Consider the following 19,882-nt stretch of genomic DNA (forward strand, 5'->3'; position numbering starts at 1 on the left):
CATATGAAACAAATGCCTGTATGTGACCTTTCCTAGTCTGTATGTGGCACGGCCTGTCCTAGACTGTATGTGGCACGGCCTGTCCTAGCCTGTATGTGGCACGGCCTGTCCTATCCTGTATGTGGCACGGCCTGTCCTAGTCTGTATGTGACACGGCTTGTCCTAGTATGTATGTGGCACGGCTTGTCCTAATCTGTATGTGGCACGGCCTGTCCTATCCGTATGTGGCACGGCCTGTTCAATCCTGTATGTGACACGGCCTGTCCTAGACTATGTGGCATGGCCTGTCCTATCCTGTAAATGGCACGGCCTGTCCTAGTCTGAATGTGGCACGGCCTGTCCTATCCTGTATGTGGCACGGCCTGTCCTAGACTATGTGGCATGGCCTGTCCTAGTCTGTATGTGACACAGCCTGTCCTAGCCTGTATGTGACCTGTAATTGTCTGTATGTGGCACAGCCTGTCCTAGTCTGTATGTGGCACGGCCTGTCCTTGCCTGTATGTGGCACGGCCTGTCCTAGCCTGGATGTTTGGTCATTTCAAAACGTTTTTGTCCTTCAAAACATTGCTTCATTATTGAGTTGTTTTTTTTTGTTGTTTTCTTTTTAAATCTCCGGCACATGATTTAAAAGCTTATTAAACAGACCAGCCCGACGTATAGGTACATATATGTAGGCCTGACACCCAAACGCAGTTATGGGCTTAATTTAGGCAAATAGCTGCACGTCGGACCAGCCACTTCCGTCTGGATGAGACTTGAGTGGTGACACCATCCATGATTTATTTTACAAAGGATGTTGAGTGCCCTATTTTAACTGTCTATTTGTTTATTAAATTATGCATTACAAATGGCCCTTGCTCCACTATAAAATATCCATCGTTGTTAAAGTCTGGTATTCATTCACAACTGAGTCAAATGGGGAAATCTTTGTAGGTTTTTTTTACCACTCATAGCGGGCAGGAGGTCACTTGCGCTGGCCCCCTATATTGGGATCGTGGATAGCTCATACGGTAGAGTCACGCTCTTCCCGGCCAGACGGAGTTGTCGTACCAGTAAGGTCGCGGGTTCAAACTCCCATCACCGCCGCGAAATGTTTATTCTCTATCGTCTTCTGGCACTTTCCTACTCACTTCATCTCTTGTAGGCCCCCTATATCTGTTTTCTGAGTTTCCTTTGTGTCTTTGTCTTGGAATGGGATTACATACTTAGTTTTGTCCTGGCCCTGGCCGGAGCCCTTGGCTTGGAGGGAAATGTATAGTTATAGTTTTGGGAGATGATCTTTTTTTCTCCTGTAAACCATCTCTCTGTTATATTATAGTCTTACATTGTTTTGGGGTTTGTTTTGAATATATTATGGTTTGTAAACATTTGAGTGTGTTCCTCTTTGTAAGACCATGACTTGGCGTCTGGATGAGACTTATTAAATTATCTTACAATTTCTAGTGCGTTTTCATTGTTATTTTAGAATCTTTTCACTACGTATCCCAATTCCCTCCCTTTTGCTGGCGTTGAAATGTGCCGCAAGCGCCGTAAAACCCTTAAAAATTTAAAAAGAGGCAATTTGTGCTAAGTGTCTTAACCAAAGACCCAATGCCGGGGACAAGTTTTTGCATCCATTGTCACCCATCCGGTCAATAATCAAGGCCGTCGCAACAGTAACATGTTTTCTCCCATTCACCCATTGCGCTCTTAAATAAAATCTTATAACTGACAATAAAATCGTTTATGAAAATGAATGATTTTATCCCTGCTGCTATCGATGTTGTGGATGACGACGATGATGATGCAATAATAATAATAATAAAAATAATAATAGTAATAATAATAAAAATAATAATAATAATAATAATAATAATAATAATAATAATAATAATAATAATAATAATAATAATAATAATAATAATAATAATAATAATAATAATAATATAATAATAATAATAATAAATATAGGTTATAGTAATAGTAATAATAATAATAATAATAATAATAGATAATAATAAAGATGATGATTATAGTAATAATAATAGTAATAATATAATAATAATAAAATAATAATAATAATAATAATAATATAATAATAATAATAATAATAATAATAATAATAATATAATAATAGAATATATAATAATATAATTAGTATATTATAATAATAATAATAATAATAATAATAATAATAATAATAATAATAATAATAATAATAATAATAATAATAATAATAATAATAAAATAATAATAATAATAATAATAATAATAAAATATATAATAATAATAATAATAATAATAACAATAACAATAATAATAATAATAATAATAATAATAATAATAATAATAATAATAATAATAATAATAAAGATGATGGTTATTGCCTAACCTCAATAGGCTCAGTATCAATGTCGTCATTTAAGGTAGCAAGTATAGACGATACTTGGTCCGTTTAAAATATTTTTTATTTCCACCAGAGGACTGAATACACAGCTGTGTATTCAGTCCACCGGAAAAGATTATACTGTAATTATACGGGCTAAACTGTTTGACCGAGCGCGAGAAGGCGAGGTGGCCTGCTGTTTTAGCACAGCGTAACTGTAACCGGGGTGGGATGAGTTAGGTCAGGTGTTCGAGCTCCTTTCTCTGCATAATATTTTCTTTCTTTCTCTCTTTCTTTTTTTTTTTTTTTTTTTGGTACTCCCTTGGCAAAAAATTAATAATTTTCAACTTCAACACGTTGACACCATTCCTGGTGACTTGAGAAGTTTGAACGACATTTAACATTTTATATTTTTTTACTTTCACTCGCTTTTAACATTATTATTTTTATTTAGAACACAGTGAGACGTCAAAATGTATTGCCTTGTGCATTCCTTGTACGTAACAATATGAGTCAGGAGAAAAACGAACAAACAAACAAACAAAAAATAATAAATATAAAAGAAACAAAACAAAACAACAAAAAATGTTAAGAGAACAACTTTATTATTATAGGCTCTTGAATATGTTTGAGGGATCGTCAGAGAGAGAGAGAGAGGGTGGGGTGGGAGAGATTAGAGATAGAGAGAGATAGATAGATAGGGCTAGTAGAATTTCAAGGAAGAAATGGGATACCAGTCAAAAAATTCTTAATTTTCGACTTCAACACGTTGACACCATTCCTGGTGACTTGAGAAGTTTTATTGATTTACTTTTACTCACTTTCAATCAGAACACAGTGAGACGTCAAAATGTATTGCCTTGTGCATTCCTTGTACGTAACAATATGTCTCAGGGGAAAAACGAAACAAAACAAAAAAAAAAAATAAAAACTAAAAAAAAAAAAATAAATAAATAAAAAGAATACAAAAAGTTAATAGAACAACTTTATAGTTATAGAGTCTTGAATATGTTAGAGAGAGAGAGAGAGAGAGAGAGAGAGAGAGAGAGAGAGAGAGAGAGAGAGAGAGAGAGAGAGAGAGAGAGAGAGAGAGAGAGAAAGATAGATAGGGCTAGTAGAGAGTAAGAAATGGGATACCAATACCATTCAAAAACACAGGCGTGCTCGAGGTCGGTGATCGATGTGAAAAGGGACCAAATATAACCTTACTTGGGCAAACAATACTAAAACTCTGATCTCCTTGGGAAAATCATCGGTTTTGATAATCACAAAAAACCCCAACGGACTCGGTAACATTAAAAATAGATATATATGTTAAGGAAGATGACTCTACGTTCTTTTAAAGACTCAAAAACAATGGTTTGATGGCGCTTATTGAGGTCATTTTAGCGCTAGTAGAAAAAAAATCCTAGTTTTACAAGACATGACAGACAATGACTAGCCCTGCAAGACAAAGGACAAGGGATGATTTTGAAAGAAAAGGATGGAAGATGATAAAGTCAAGACTGCCCGGGTCGGGGGGGGGGGGGGGGGGGGGGGGGATGGGTACAAGTGTGGTCGAGGCCAGTGATCGATGTGAAAAGGGACCAAATAGAACCTTACTTGGGCAAACAATACTAAAACTCTGATCTCCTTGGAAAAATCATCGGTTTTGATAATCACAAAAATTCTACCGGACTCGGAAAAATTAAAAATAGATATAAATGTTAATTTAAAATTAATTATAGAAACATTATTCTCTGTGTAGTAATTTTGGTCAAATTGGTCAGGCCAGTGGCTATCTGTAAGAAACTCGGGCGCCGATTTCGAGCAACTCTCAATCAAGACTTTCCGAGAGTAAATAAAACGCTGTAAATGATATTATTAAGCCGTCAAATTGCCATAAATTTTATGCCCGTCCATTTATGATGATACCTAACCTACAATAGGCTAAGCATCAATGACAATGTCGCCAGTGTTGACTAAGGTAAGTATCGACGATATTTGGTCCTTTTTAAATATTTTTATTTCCGGTGGACTGAATACACAGCTGTGTTTTCAGTCGATTGGTGGACTGAAAACACAGTTCCTTAGGACTTGGGAGGGCCCTGCTCATGGGTCATTTGCGGAACTGTGTTTTCAGTCCACACAGCTGTGTTTTCAGTCCACCGGAAATAAAGATATTTTAAAAGGACCAATTATCGTCTATACTTACCTTAATCGATCGTGACAACTTTGATACTGAGCCTATTATAGGCATCATCAGAAATGGACAGGCATAAAATTTATAGCAATTCAACGGCTGACTAACATCATTTACAGTGTTTTATTTACTCTCAGGAAATCTTGATTGAGAGTTGTTCGAAACCGGGTGCCTGAAATAGATCTCAATTCTCGAAACCGATTTATCAAACATTGACGAGATTCTTACCGTGGCTGCGAGATAGCCATTGGCCTGACCAATTTAGAGAATAATGTTTCTACAATTAATTTAAAATTAACATTTACATCTATTTTTAATTTTTCCTAGTCCTTAAGAATTTTTTTGTGATTACCAAAACCGATGAATTTTCCAAGGAGATCAGAGCATTAGGATTGCTTGCCCAAGTAAGGTTCTATTTGGTCACTTTTCACATCGATCACTGGACTCGAGTACGGCCAAAATTGACCACACAGAGAATAATGTTTCTACAATTAATTTAAAATTAACATTTACATCTATTTTTAATTTTTCCTAGTCTTTAGAATTTTTTTGTGATTATCAAAACCGATGAATTTTCCAAGGAGATCAGAGTATTAGTATTGCTTGCCCAAGCAAGGTTCTATTTGGTCACTTTTCACATCGATCACTGGGCTCTAGTACAGCTGTGATTCGAGGCCTTCCCCCTCTCCCCCCCCCCCCCCCCCCCCCCCCCCCCCGCCCCCGGGCAGTCTTGACTTTGTCTTCTTCCAAGATCCTTTTCTTTCAAAATCATCCCTTGTCCTTTGAATTGTAGGGATGGTCTATTGTTCATCGTCTGTCATGTCTTCTAAAACTATTTTTTTTTGGACTGGCATCCCATTTTTTCCTTTCTACTAGCCCTAAAATGACCTCAATGTTTCATAAGCGCCATCAAACCTTTAAAAACAAAAGAGTCCTTAAAATAATGTAGAGTCATCTTCCTTGCTGCTCACGTCGATATTGTCTACACCAAAAGTGTCCCAAGCTGTAAACTTATAAATAAGGATAGGAACCAAAATAAAAATCGAGTACAAGTAGCTACAAAGCAGTCCTTCTCACTCTCTCTCTCTATCTATTTATCTATACTCTATCTCCTATCTCTCCCACCCCACCCCCTTTTCTCTCTGACTCTCTGACGCTCCCTTAAACACATTCAAGACCCTATAACTATTAAGATGTTCTCTATTTTTCTTTTATCTTTTTTTTTGGTTTGTTTTTGTTTTGTTTGTTCGTTTTTCTCCGGATTCATATTGTTACGTACAAGAAATACACAAGGCAATACATTTTGACGCCTCACTGTGTTCTAAATTAAAATAATAATCTTAAAAGTGAGTAAAAGTAAATCATCTTTTTACAAAATTAAAAGTCGATCAAACTTCTCGAGTCACCAGGAATGGCGTCAACGTGTTGAACTTGAAAATTAAGATTATTTTTTTTTTGCCAAGGGAGTACACAGGCGTGCTCGAGGCCAGTGATCGATGTGAAAAGTGACCAAATAGAACTTTAGGTGGGCAAACAATACTAAAACTATGATCTCCTTGGAAAACTCATCGGTTTTGGTAATCATAAAAATTATAACGGACTAGCAAACATTAAAAATAGATATAAATGTCAATTTTAGATTACTTATAGAAACATTATTCTCTGTGTGGTCAATTTTGGCCAAATTGGCCAGACAAATGGCTATCTGGCAACCATGGTATCGAGAATTGAGATCTATTTCAGGCTCCCGATTTCGAACAACTCTCACTCAAGACTTTCCGAGAGTAAATAAAACGCTGTAAATGATATTATTTCCATAAATGTTATGCCTATCCACTTTTGATGATGACTACCTTACAATAGGCTCAGTATCAATGTCGTCATTATCGATAATTGGTCCGTTTTAAATATTTTTATTTCCGGTGGACTGAATACACAGCTGTGTTTTAAGTCCACTGGTGGACTGAAAACACAGTTCCTTTGCGGAACTCTGTGACAGTTGTCAGATTGTTGGCTTTGTATAATTCGGTTACAAAATTACATGATTTTTTTGGACCAGATTTAAATCACAATATACCAAACGTAATGATAGGCTTTCTGGTGTCATCAGTATTGTCTACCCTGTCTTCATGGCTATATCAAGCACATTGTAACCGATTTTATTCCTACTTAAAATATAATATTGTTTTGTAGTTGCATGAACGAAAAAATTCTGGCATAAAAACTACAGCTGTGATTCCTACCTGTTTCATAAAAATTGTTGACCGCCCGGAAGGAACAAATAGCAAGCAACGAAATACGAAATGAACTCGGTTAGAAGGAAATGGACCTTTTTTCGAAGGCGAAAAGATAAATTTGCTTAAATTTATCGAAAATCAAAATTCTCTTTATCGTTTATTTTGCATAAATAAACAAAAATGAGGCGAATCTCATCTCGAGCGAGGAATGTATCTTATCAGAGTTCTCGTGACGTCATTTATTGCATTACAAAGCATTGATAGGGCTGGGCAAGTTACTGAATAGTATCGAAAGTATCATAAGCAGACGTATTTAAATTTTATAGAAGAGTAAAGGAAGGTGCCCCAAACGTAAACAAAGGTCGAGAAGCACGTGGCAAACCACATGTTCCTGTCTTGACAGCTCACGTTCCAATGTAAATAATAGAAAAAAATAACCTTTAAAATTTGGCTGTTAGGTGGCAAAAGAAACACATATTCATAAATACTCGATCATGCATCAAATAATGTCTAGATATGGATATTTTATGGAACAAAAGGTAACATTTTCTAAAATTTATCAAAAGTTACAGTCTATCTATTTTTAGACCAGAGCAAATTACTGCGCTGGTGTGAACAAAACGAGAATTATTCGGAGCCTGATTTTCATAATAATTTAGCCTTATATTATTATTTTTGCAACTGTTAGATTTTATGTAAACATATTTTCAATACTGAAAGTGTATTGCCTACAACTCAAACTACAAAATTGGGAGACCTATATTGTGCGTAAATTATTCCGGTCCCTAACGGAAGTCACTAGCAACTTGTTATTGTTTACGTTTGGGGCAGCAAACTTTACTCTTTTATTGTATGATGTTAGTAGGATAGGTCTTTAATCTCTAAAACAAATCAAAACACAAAAAACATTTTACAATTTCATTTTTTTGTTATTGCGGTGAACATCATCGATTTCGGAACAAAGCGATTCACAAATGGCCATCTTCAATATTAAGAGTTAGACCATCTCCACCTCATGAGCGGTTTCCTTTCGAATACCTCAAAAAGTGAAGGCAAAAGACAGTATATTCATACGATTTGTTAATCAGAAAGATGAAAATAAAGCGACCAGCTTTCGTTGAACTCACTGAATTGACTGAGAGGAGAAAAGTGATTTTTTTACTCTTTCGAGAGCTAATACTCATGACTTGGCATGTAACATAATATATCGAAATGATATTGATGCAATATCCGATTCATCTCTTGATACCCATCACTTCGGGTGTTTCTCTTACTAAAGATACAACACGCGGTACACATTGCTGACCGTGGTGTAACGGATTGATAGTGAATTTGTGAAAGTTCTGTATCAATGGAGCCCCAAAATGGTCAGGACAGCGTTCCTGATTCATGGGACGACAATCCTGTCGGTATTCAAGACCCTGTTTCCGATTTATCGACGCCCATGTCGCATTTGAACGTCAATGCCCCTGTGTTCACACCTGGTCAAAATGTCTTTGCCCAACCATTCGTCCCTACCGTTTCACATTCCCCTAGTCCACCATCAGAGTTACAAATGAATAACAGTGCAGACCAGACAGAACCCAATTCCAGTAAGTTTAATTTCTGACTCCACCGAATTGATATCGTTTTTCGATAAGATTTTATGGAGTATTGAACTTTCACTTTACTCTTTACTTACTAGAGAGGTGAGCCGGTGTTACCAATATTTAGCTAGGCACTTTGATAAAATTTTCAAACTCAAAATATCTTGATTTGACTCAGTCAGGGGGATGGGACTTGAAAAAACATAAAATTTGATATCTTATTTGTTTCTCTACGACCTACGGTTCCAGAGTTATTTATATTTTTCTATTGAAATTTTTTGTCAATTTTACAGAGAGAATCTGTGATCTCACTGCTGCCTCAAAACCAGCATCTCGCGGGGATCGGGAAATTTTGAGTTTTACAGTCAACATGGCCCACTTATTGTTTTCAGTAGTTTTGTTTCAATTAAAAAATAATTGGCAAGTGTTAGGTATCATTTTATTGGTCAGAAAATAAGCTTTATTTTCATATAAATAATTTTTATGGATGGAAAGTATGGAAAAAATTAAGGATAAATGAAAAGGGGGAAAAATATGAGGTTTTTGTCCTAAAAAGTGGGGTTGATGGCGGAAAAAATAAAATAATGAGCGAGTGTATCAATTTTGATGAAATTTGGCAGAGATATTCTTCAATTAATTGTCTATCGATGTATGAAGTATAATTAAAATGTATCCATAATTTAAAAAGTTCTTATAATTCAAAAATTTATAAATTTTTATTACATAAGCTTTCTGAGAAATACAATCAGGAATTAAGAATTAAATACACCGTTAGAAAGCTTGTTTTGTGCCCTTTATAATGATACCAAAGTTAGTCACATAGGTTCACAAATAACGCCATGGTGACCAAATCAGTAAAGGGTCAAAAATAAAGTTCCAAAAAACGAGTTTCACCTTACAGTGAGCCTATCGGCGGCCACTGGACTGGAGTTATCAAAGTGCCTAATTTAGCTTCTATACGGTTATACCAGGACAAATCATTCGTTTGGACAGAAAAATAAATAAAAAATTTACCGCTTACCGTCAAAAGCAGTTTAGATTTGAAGATGCATTTGTTTTCTATCAAAAAACCATTCGGTACTGGACAAACCTTGATGAATTTCAAAAGTTGTGTTGAAATTATATCCTAATTTTTTTCATGATTCATTCCTCGCGAAATCGTGTCTGTTATCAAGGTGCCGCCCCAGGTTTTTAAAAAAGTTTATTGGGAAAAAGATACGGAAAAAAGTGTCCATAGATAGGTATGCAATTTGGTGCATTAGTGCAGTAAAAATTGGTGCGCAAAATTAGTTCGTAGCGGATGCGAGACTGTGTGTGTGTGTGTGTGTGTGTGTGCGCGTGTGTATGTGTATCTCTTTCTTTTTTTTTTTTTTGGGAGTGCCTACGTACACGGTAACGGGGCATCTAGCCTCAGGATCTACGTACACGTAAACTGGTTTACTTTACTCTTGCAACACAAGCAATAGATGGTCCTCGCTGTCGTGACCGCACGCGCTCGTGTGTGTGTGTGTTATTTTTAAAAAAATCAAAACAATTTTAACCATTAATGGCGAGATTCGATCTTACACTCCATAAACTCCAGATCTTAGTCTTAATGTTATCATTAAAAGACGAGCTTTGGGATTTATAGTTTAATTGAAGCCCGAGTCGAAATATACTCTTACTCTTACTACTGCTCTCTTGGTGGAAACGATTTATTCCGCATAAGCAATCTGCAGAAAAAAATCAGTGTCACTGTAAAGGGTTAAAATTTCACGAAGTACGCACCGTGAACACCGCTGTAACATTCCTTTGATCTAAGTCATCAGGCAACCCGTTGTTTCTTTCATCTTTTCCCATTCCCCCTTACTATCCCCCCATCCCCCTGCCCATCTCTCTCTCTCTCTTCTCTCTCTCTCTCTCTCTCTCTCTCTCTCGTTCTTATCATAGTGTTATCCCTTCCCCTTCCCATCTCAATGTAAAATGAAAACGTTCTGCTGTTTGCAGATACATGTATGATTGTTTTGTTTTTTCTCTCTCACTCGGCTAGGATTAAAAACCAAGACATCAGGTAATGGGTGTCTAATGCCAAAGTATAGATTCTCTCTTTGGCCAATTTAGTCACGCATGTGGCAGCCCAGCTATTTAATATGTTCTGCCTATAACACACAATAAGTGGGATTTTGGGGGTGGGTACGAAAGAAATCAAGGTCATAAGTAACCGTGCACAAGAGCTGTATAGGGAATTGGTTTCTGGGGGTCTTGCAAATACCAAATATTTTATGGAAAGCTCTTTCTAACTCCAAGACGTCTGGTTTGTTTTGCTATCTTGGAACAAACGAAACAGAGATGTCTTGATGTGTGACCTAGTTGTCTGATTTTGTGACCTGGATGTAAGGTTTTGTGACCTAGATGTATCCTTTTGTGTGTGCAAGCCATGCGGGTAAGTACAGCGATAGCTTGCCAGTTGAGGAAAAAAAAGAAGCAGCAGCGTATCCGCATTTGAAAAAAAAACAAAAAAAACCTGAAAAAACAAAACAACTTAACCTTTTAAAGGCGAATATCAATCTTACTTGGACCAAAAATAAAATCTTACTGTTTTCATCAAAAGACAAAAAACAAATTACAATTTAAAAACTTTGAGCTTTTATATAGGGCAATATCCGCCCAACGTGCTCAACATTTTTTTTAAAAGGAGGAAATTCCTCTGTCTCTAAAGTGGATCCGAGGAAGACCATCACTACTGATGAATATAATTTACCATCAGGGGTAAGAATGACTGGTCACAAATAGGAGGAAATTTTTCAGCGCTGAGATCATGACCCATCCATGCACCTACAACCTATAAAATAGAATTTCATTTACTAAGATGCAATCCAAAATGCGTCTCGTAGCAATTGCTGATACAACTAAAAGTTGGAAAGTGTAATTACAACACTTGGTGGTTGGTGAAAAAATTGTCGGAACTTTTTGTACACACGAAAATAGACACAACAGGACAAAAATATGGATTAATTAATAAACACAACACAGATATGACATGTCAATTGACTCGTCAAATCATATCACTTTCCCCTAATTTATAATGAGGCCCTTATTTTATGGTACCAAAAAAAAAAACAAAAAAAAGATCCCAATTATTTGAGGGCCCAGGTCTGAGTTAGTTGTAAAATGAAAGGAAGAGAACAATTCCTACCCTTTTGAAGGATGTGTATCTAGACAGTGCTTGACACGGGAAGCTGTGTATCTTCGCTCCTGTTTGTGTTAAATGTTTACGCTGATTCTTTTGTTTATTTGGAAAAATTCTTATAAAAGAAAAAGAAGAAGAAAAGGAGGCGGAGCAGTCGTGTGAGAGCTTTCCAAGAAGAAAATATATTTCCCATTATTTTTTCCCCATCCAGACGGAACCAATAAATCATAGGGAAAAAGAAATAAGACGCTGAGAAATGCATGTGTGTTGGTAGCAAAATAGAGAGAAACCTTCTGGTCCGAGAAGCTCCAACACACTTCTGTGCATGCATTATTTACTGACTAGGTCTGTGTTCGACGACTTGCGCGAACTTCGCGACCCTCTCTCACTGGCTGTTGCACAGTAGCATGGATGGGTCATGATCTACGCGCTGAAAAATTTCCTCCTATTTGTGACCAGTCATTGTTACCCCTGATAGGAATTTCCTCCTATTTTTGACCAGTCATTGTTACCCCTGATAGGAATTTCCTCCTATTTGTGACCAGTCATTGTTACCCCTGATAGGAATTTCCTCCTATTTGTGACCAGTCATTGTTACCCCTGATAGGAATTTCCTCCTATTTGTGACCAGTCATTGTTACCCCTGATAGGAATTTCCTCCTATTTGTGACCAGTCATTGTTACCCCTGATAGGAATTTCCTCCTATTTGTGACCAGTCATTGTTACCCCTGATAGGAATTTCCTCCTATTTGTGACCAGTCATTGTTACCCCTGATAGGAATTTCCTCCTATTTGTGACCAGTCATTGTTACCCCTGATAGGAATTTCCTCCTATTTGTGACCAGTCATTCTTACCCCTGATAGGAATTTCCTCCTATTTGTGACCAGTCATTGTTACCCCTGATAGGAATTTCCTCCTATTTGTGACCAGTCATTGTTACCCCTGATAGGAATTTCCTCCTATTTGTGACCAGTCATTGTTACCCCTGATAGGAATTTCCTCCTATTTGTGACCAGTCATTGTTACCCCTGATAGGAATTTCCTCCTATTTGTGACCAGTCATTGTTACCCCTGATAGGAATTTCCTCCTATTTGTGACCAGTCATTGTTACCCCTGATAGGAATTTCCTCCTATTTGTGACCAGTCATTGTTACCCCTGATAGGAATTTCCTCCTATTTGTGACCAGTCATTGTTACCCCTGATAGGAATTTCCTCCTATTTGTGACCAGTCATTGTTACCCCTGATAGGAATTTCCTCCTATTTGTGACCAGTCATTGTTACCCCTGATAGGAATTTCCTCCTATTTGTGACCAGTCATTGTTACCCCTGATAGGAATTTCCTCCTATTTGTGACCAGTCATTGTTACCCCTGATAGGAATTTCCTCCTATCTCCAATCATATGTAATGGCAGTGAGAGACTTGATATATAGTAGAGCAAATCAGTGCAGTTTCTCACTCTCCAGAAGTTAGCTATAGTATCAATAATAATAGTTTGTCAACTCAATTGCTCTAAAACTGGGGGTTGGTTTGGTAAAAAAAAGGGCCTAAAGGCAATCATTTCAATTTTCCTTCTTTTTCATTGTTGTCACCATGAGCACTGATTAATTCTAAATTATTTTATTTTATATAATTTTATTGTTCAGATGCTCTTAGACCACCAGATCCAGAGGAAACCCCTCCCAGTTTAGACCAAGAGGATGCAATGGACACAGGAGAGAAAGGTGGCTTTTTGTTCATCATTAATTTTGATTCCAAATGCCCATGACCTAACAAAAACAATCTTTGCGACTTGATTGTATTATAATTGATTGTAACCTGTCTTTGGAAAGAAGACATTTCTCGTATCTTTGTAAAATTCTTTCCATAGCAGCCAGCTGTCCTGTTAAAATCCTAACCCGATTTGGCAATCTGAGAAAAATTTTAAGTTTATGTTTGTGGCTATGTACCCTTGCATGTCCCAGGGTTATGGTATGTTGACTAGCGAATTCAAACAAGGAAGAGAAAAGGGTGTATTATTATTCTAGTAAAGTCCAAACTGCTGTCCAGGGACATGATGGTAGTAGTGTCCTGTTTTAGCTCTTTGAAAGTTGACAGCTATGTCTTTATCTTGAATTATGACCAATTGTCAAATGTTTTAACGCTAAAGTCCATTCAATCATTCATCTCTGCTTTTATCTTTTCTTGACTTTACGATTGTGTTTCATGACTTTTTAATTCCCTGAGAAACTACAGCTTTTACAAAAACAAGCAGCATGAATTGTTTAAAAGAAGAAAAAAGAGCACATAACTACAATGCTTTATTACCTTCACTGGTTGCCTATTAAAGCTAGAATTGGTTATAAAATTTCAATGCTATGTTTCAACTATAAAAACGAATGCTCACTCTTTTATCCAATCTCGTAAATTGATCAGCATTTTTTGCACACCACAAAAGGGGGAAAACAAACTTAAAAGACAGGACCGTATATTGTACGGACAATAACGATAACAAATGAAAGTGGAAAACCAAAACTTTATTTGTTTTTTGCATTCATCCGAAGTCTTCCATTATCACCTTTCGTTATTATTTTCACAATCCGAGCTTAAATTGTGCCAGATTAGCGCTCTAGCTTTACTGATTCTTTTGGTTATATTTACTGATTCTTTTGGTTGTATTTATCGATTCTTTTGGTTGTATTTAGTGATTCTTTTGGTAAGCTTTACTGATTCTTTTGGTTATATTAAGATGATATGATAGAAAGAACGTATTGAGCATTTTTTTTTTCCCCTTTTTATATTGAAGTTGAAAAAGAATGGATATGTATTCTTTATAACATACTTTAGGTTAATCACATCATTTTGTAGTGTCATCTCATAGAATTTGTTTACCCTAATTTACATTTTAAAATTAATTCCATACTTCCATCTTTTAAATGTTGTTGATCCTATGGTATAGAGTACATTTTTTTGATAACAACAAGAGAAGAAGTGAGTAGGAAAGTGCCAGAAGACAATAGATAATAAAAATTTTGCGGCGGCCATGGGAGTTTGAACCCGCGACCTTACTGGTACGCCAACTCCGCCTGGCCGGGGAGAGGATGATTCTACCGTATGAGCTATCCACGATCCCAAGAAGATCGTCTCTAACCCTAGTCATTATTAGAGTCCTCTCTTCCCGACTACTTGAGATCGCGGGTCCAACACACACAACCTCCGCGAAGTAAGTTTTTATTATTAAAATTTTTTAAAATGTGTTTGTCTTGCCATGTATATTGCGTGGGACAGGCGCTCTATAGATATATTAAATTGTTATTATTATTATTATATTTTGGTAACTAAAGGGTAGCTCTCATTTTTTCTTTTAATATAGCTTTTTTTCTTTTTTTTTTTTAAACCCAACTTTTTCAGATGATTGGGAAAATGAAGAAAGGGATGGCGAGATGGATGAAGAAGAAGAAGAAGAGGAGGAGGAAGATGAAGTAGTTGAGGCACCTGTCAAAAAGACTAAACCCCCAGGGCAGGCAAAGCAGCGGAAGGAACATATAAATGTTGTATTTATTGGACATGTTGGTGAGTTTTTACATTTTAAGTAGATACATTTGTGTCTGAAATCAAGAAAAAGTCAGATTTTATTGTAATCTCACTTCCTTGGGGGGCCATAAGTCTCAAAAGCCGAAAAATCTCAGGCTTGTAAAAATTGACCCAGCTATTAACTAAAAGGAGGAGGGGGGTTGTAATTTTTAAAATTTTGGGACATTTGTGGCAAGATGTGCTGAATATCTCCCAATCCCGAGAACATAGTGCCTAGATATCAATTTGGTCTTTATTGTACGAGGATTAGGGACATTTTAAAGGTATTTGTTCATATTACAGCTATCACTACATTGACCTCACTAATATCACCACCATATGATCACCCCTACTGCTACCAACACTACCACTCAAATATTGTAATTGTTTTTACCAGTGCCACCAAATCAACAGTAATACCATATCATTATGCCTACCACAATTATCACATTATCATCATCATCATCACAACTACCAAAGTATGATTATTGCTTATCTTCTTTCTTCCAGATGCTGGTAAATCAACCATTGGTGGACATCTGCTGTAAGATTTTCATGCTATATATTTGTTGGTTTTGAGACTTGATTGACTTTATTGGTCAAATGTTTCAAAACCTATTACTTTTATAATCATCTTGGTTCATGTGTGTTCTTATACTCTGCAAATCTTTTCAAATTATGATTAAAACTTGACGATCTTTGTGGTCTGGTTTGGCATGTAGGTCCCTGGTTAAGGTCCTACTCTGGGCAGCACAAAATGGTCTTTAGAAAAGGCTCTTTCCTCACATTGTTGTCTCAACAGGTCCTACTCAGGGCAGCACAAAATAGTCTTTAGAAAAGGCTCTTAACTCACATTGTTGTCTCAACAAACCTGAGTGTAAATTGAATACCTGGTTGGTAACGACGTTTAAAATAAACATTGTAATGTTTAGTGTTGCTGTTGGCTGGGGGCCCTTGTATTGTATTTGTAATGTTTAGTGTAGGCCTGTAAATTCTCAGTCAATTATCTGAAGTCAGTCAATTCATCAAATTCAAATAGTTAAAAAAAAGAAAGTATTCATGAATTGTAGTCAAATAACCGCAAAGTAATTATGTTCCACAGCGCTACGCATAGCTCATGGGCCATTTATATTAACTGGATATATTGCCAAGGCTAAGCAACGCTTTTTAGAATTGCTGTGTCTGAACACATCTCAGTGTATTTTCACACAGCCTTCGTGAAATTATTTTTTCACTTTCCAAACCTGTGATCCCAATGGTAGCCAATTTTAACTGAACCACTGAGCGATAAATTTCACTGTTTCGTCTAAGCCAAAATTGACCAAATTTACCTGGTGGAAAGTAAAAGTATGAATAAGTAAAATGCAAACGTCGTAAGTGCACTATGTGGATACTTTCAAATCGAAAGTTATATGATTGCTACAAGCACATCTCGAGAGAGCTTGCTATTTATTATTTATTTTGATTCTTTGGAATTTTTCCGTTACAAAGAGTTTCAGTCAATTTTTATAGAGCTCATTTACAGGTCTATAAGTGTTGCTATTGGCTGGGGGCCCCTTGTTTTGTAATGTTTAATGTTGCAGTTGGTTTGGGACCCCTTCTAAAGCTTGTTGAACACATTTTGTGGATATTAATCTTTATTATAAAATGCTTAAGCTTCGTCTTCTCATGTTAAACTTTCAAAAACATATATTATTATTAAAGTGCAACTCAATCAAAATGTGTAAAGTATTTTTGTTTAAATGAGGTTTCTTTATAAAAAGATCAACTTAACTCATCAGGTTTTTCTCATGGCTCTTCTAGTGTCCCCATAATAGTGTATAGTGTCAGACTTTCTATTGTTGGGGTATGTCTTATCTTGTTGATGTTCTTGACAGGTACCTGACGGGAATGGTGGATAAAAGAACCTTGGAGAAATACGAGAGGGAGGCAAAGGAGAAAAACAGAGAAACATGGTAAGGTCATTATTTAGTCCTCTTGGTCTTTTTCATTTTAATTCAGACTGGTATATTACTTCCATGTTATACGGAATACTTTCCTTTTATTTTTGGTAATAAGCCTATAACTGATGAATATTCAAGTTGTACTGAGAAGATAGAGAAGAATCATTATACACATACTTGAAGTGACAGGCGCCAAAGAGGGATAGTGATAATGGTATTAATTTGATACAGATATTATTACCAAAAACAGCACCCACATCAGAACAATCTTAGATTGAAGAATTTCAGACAATTCTGGAGTCAGATGATAAACAATTATGTCACCAGCCACAATATTATACAATTCTGGAGTCAGATGATAAACAATAATGTCACCAACCAATATTATACAATTCTGGAGTCAGATGATAAACAATTATGTCACCAACCACAATATTATACAATTCTGGAGTCAGATGATAAACAATTATGTCACCAGCCACAATATTATACAATTCTGGAGTCAGATGATAAACAATAATGTCACCAACCACAATCATATTGAAACCTTAAACGTTGCCTGAAATAACTATAATAATAAATAGTAACAATGGTGATATCAGAATTGATATTAACATCATGGCTTGCTTTTCTTTCTTCTAATATTTATCTCCCTTGATTCCACCCCCTTGATTCCACCCCCTTGGTTCCACTCCCTTGATTCCACCCCCTTGATTCCACCCCCTTGATTCCACCCCCTTGATTCCACCCCCTTGATTCCACCCCCTTGATTCCACCTCCTTGATTCCACCCCCTTGATTCCACTCCCTTGAATTATGAGAACTATTTAGTTTTGTTGCCAATGACAAATTTGTGCATTCCAAATACCGTGGGTGTTGATACAATCTTGTTTTTGTTGTCAGGTATCTTTCATGGGCTTTGGACACCAATATAGAGGAACGAGAGAAGGGTAAAACTGTTGAAGTGGGGAGAGCTTATTTTGAATCAGAAAAAAAACATTACTCTGTGTTGGATGCCCCTGGACACAAAAGTTTTGTCCCCAACATGATATGCGGGGCATCACAGGCTGACCTGGCTATTCTGGTAAGTCTTCCATTTCTGTCAAATCTGGATCTTCTTCTGGAATCTTTCAGGATCTCAATAGAGTAGATTAACTGTGTGTATTTGATGGATTGTGGAAGAACGTTTGTACGTTTCAGACATAGGGTTCCTATGAGGTCGGGAGTTTGATCATTGTCTTTCCAGGTCAGGAATTCACTTGTCTGGGTACATGGGTCTGGGAATTTGTTCACGTCTGCACCACCACGACGTCATCATTATTACCTCTACTGCAACCACCGTCACAACTTCAACACCCTCCACTCTATCATCATCGCTACATCTCCACCACATTGTGTGGTCTTGTGGTATGACACAACTTCAATACCCTCCACTATATCACCACCACCACCACCACCACATCATCACTACAGCTCCTCCACATTGTGTGGTCTTTCAGATCAGAAGGTCCTGGGTTCGAGCCTCGCTCGGCGCATAGTTGAGTCTTTGGAAAAGGCTCTTTACTCACATTCTCTCACTGTACTCAGTTGTAAAATGAGTACCTGACCGTTATTAGTGTTGTCTCTGTCCGAAAAAATTATAATATCGCCTAAAAGGCGTCGTGTCTCGTTCACCATGTTAAGTTTGCTGTTGGCTAGGGACCTCTTGTAAAGCGCTTTCAGCATGTTTAGTGGATATTGCGCTGTATAAAATCTCAAAAGCTCTCCACGTCATCGTCACCTCGACCACAATTCCCCATCTTTTTGGGGAATTTGAGTTTTGGGGAGGGGGGGGGGGGGGGGTTGATTCTTAAACTGAAATAAATTTGAAACCTTGAAATTGAATGAGGAATTTAAAGGAGATAATAATGATGGTATGAGAACAATTCTAACACACTGACCTCGATATGATGCCCTAAGTAGTTGAGTCCACATGATAGGTACTATGTTTGAAAGCCATATTTTTTTGTGGCTAGTGCGACCACTTGCTGATATCTCTCTCTCTCTCTCTCTCTCTCTCTCAGCCAGCTGTGTCAGTTGGATCCCAGGTTGGCTCTGACATGGTCATATTGGTTTTCTCTGTTTTGGTCTGGCACATGTTCATCCCCTTTGTTTCTCATCATTATTGTCCACACTTTGTCTGGATATGTCACATAATGCTACTATGATTTGATGAATAATTTTGTATGACTAGCAAATTTAAGACTATATACATTTTCCAACAGAATTGAATGAAACGATCTCTGGATGAACTTTTTACAATTTCAAATTTGGACTGACAAAAAGTTCCACTCGTAATAAAAATATTTTTGAAACTGTTCCTGACCTGGTGTTGGATGACCTAAAGGAAATGAGTGGATGTGGAGTTATGGTTCTCAAGCTGAAGGACAAAGATTATTTAATTTTGTGCAGCTATGTGGTCTAGTGGTATGACGCTCTCTTTCGCATCGGAAGGTCCTGGGTTCGAGCCTCGTGTTTGGCGCATAGTTGAGTCCTTGGAAAAGGCTTTTGACTCACATCTCTCTCCGTACTCGGTGTAAAATGAGTACCTGGCCGTTAACAGCATTGTCTTTGTCCGAAAAATTGTAATATCGCCTAACAAGCGTCATGTCCCGTCCTACATGTTGAATGTTACTGTTGACCAGGGACCCCTTGTAAAGCGCTTTGAACACATTTAGTGGGCGAGTGGTTGGATGGGAGCATCAGCCTTGAATCATATACCTATGATGTTCGCATGGGTGTACGATCCGATAGTGATGTCGTTTCTTCTCTTTACTAGCCTATCCTGCTTCTTTGGTTTGTGATTG

General features: G+C 36.9%; 1 protein-coding gene across 2 annotated transcripts in view; it reads left to right on the top strand.

Moving 5' to 3' along the window:
- The first annotated feature begins 7,748 nt into the window (after window positions 1-7,748).
- LOC144972220 (eukaryotic peptide chain release factor GTP-binding subunit ERF3A-like) overlaps window positions 7,749-19,882 on the top strand; it is a 42,673-nt gene continuing 30,539 nt past the window's right edge. Inside the window, exons 1-6 of one of the 2 annotated variants that reach the window (XM_078913250.1) lie at window positions 7,749-8,376; window positions 13,189-13,266; window positions 14,933-15,094; window positions 15,605-15,638; window positions 16,972-17,049; window positions 17,940-18,120. In XM_078913250.1, the coding sequence (XP_078769376.1) occupies window positions 8,136-8,376; window positions 13,189-13,266; window positions 14,933-15,094; window positions 15,605-15,638; window positions 16,972-17,049; window positions 17,940-18,120 (774 nt within the window). In that variant the 5' untranslated portion in view covers window positions 7,749-8,135. The remainder of the gene's footprint in view (window positions 8,377-13,188; window positions 13,267-14,932; window positions 15,095-15,604; window positions 15,639-16,971; window positions 17,050-17,939; window positions 18,121-19,882) is intronic. The other variant, XM_078913251.1, reaches the window with a different exon arrangement.

This window comes from Berghia stephanieae, chromosome 5, assembly GCF_034508935.2.
Source record: "Berghia stephanieae isolate SIO BIC M18660-M18661 chromosome 5, UCSD_Bste_1.3, whole genome shotgun sequence".
NCBI lineage: Eukaryota > Metazoa > Mollusca > Gastropoda > Nudibranchia > Aeolidiidae > Berghia > Berghia stephanieae.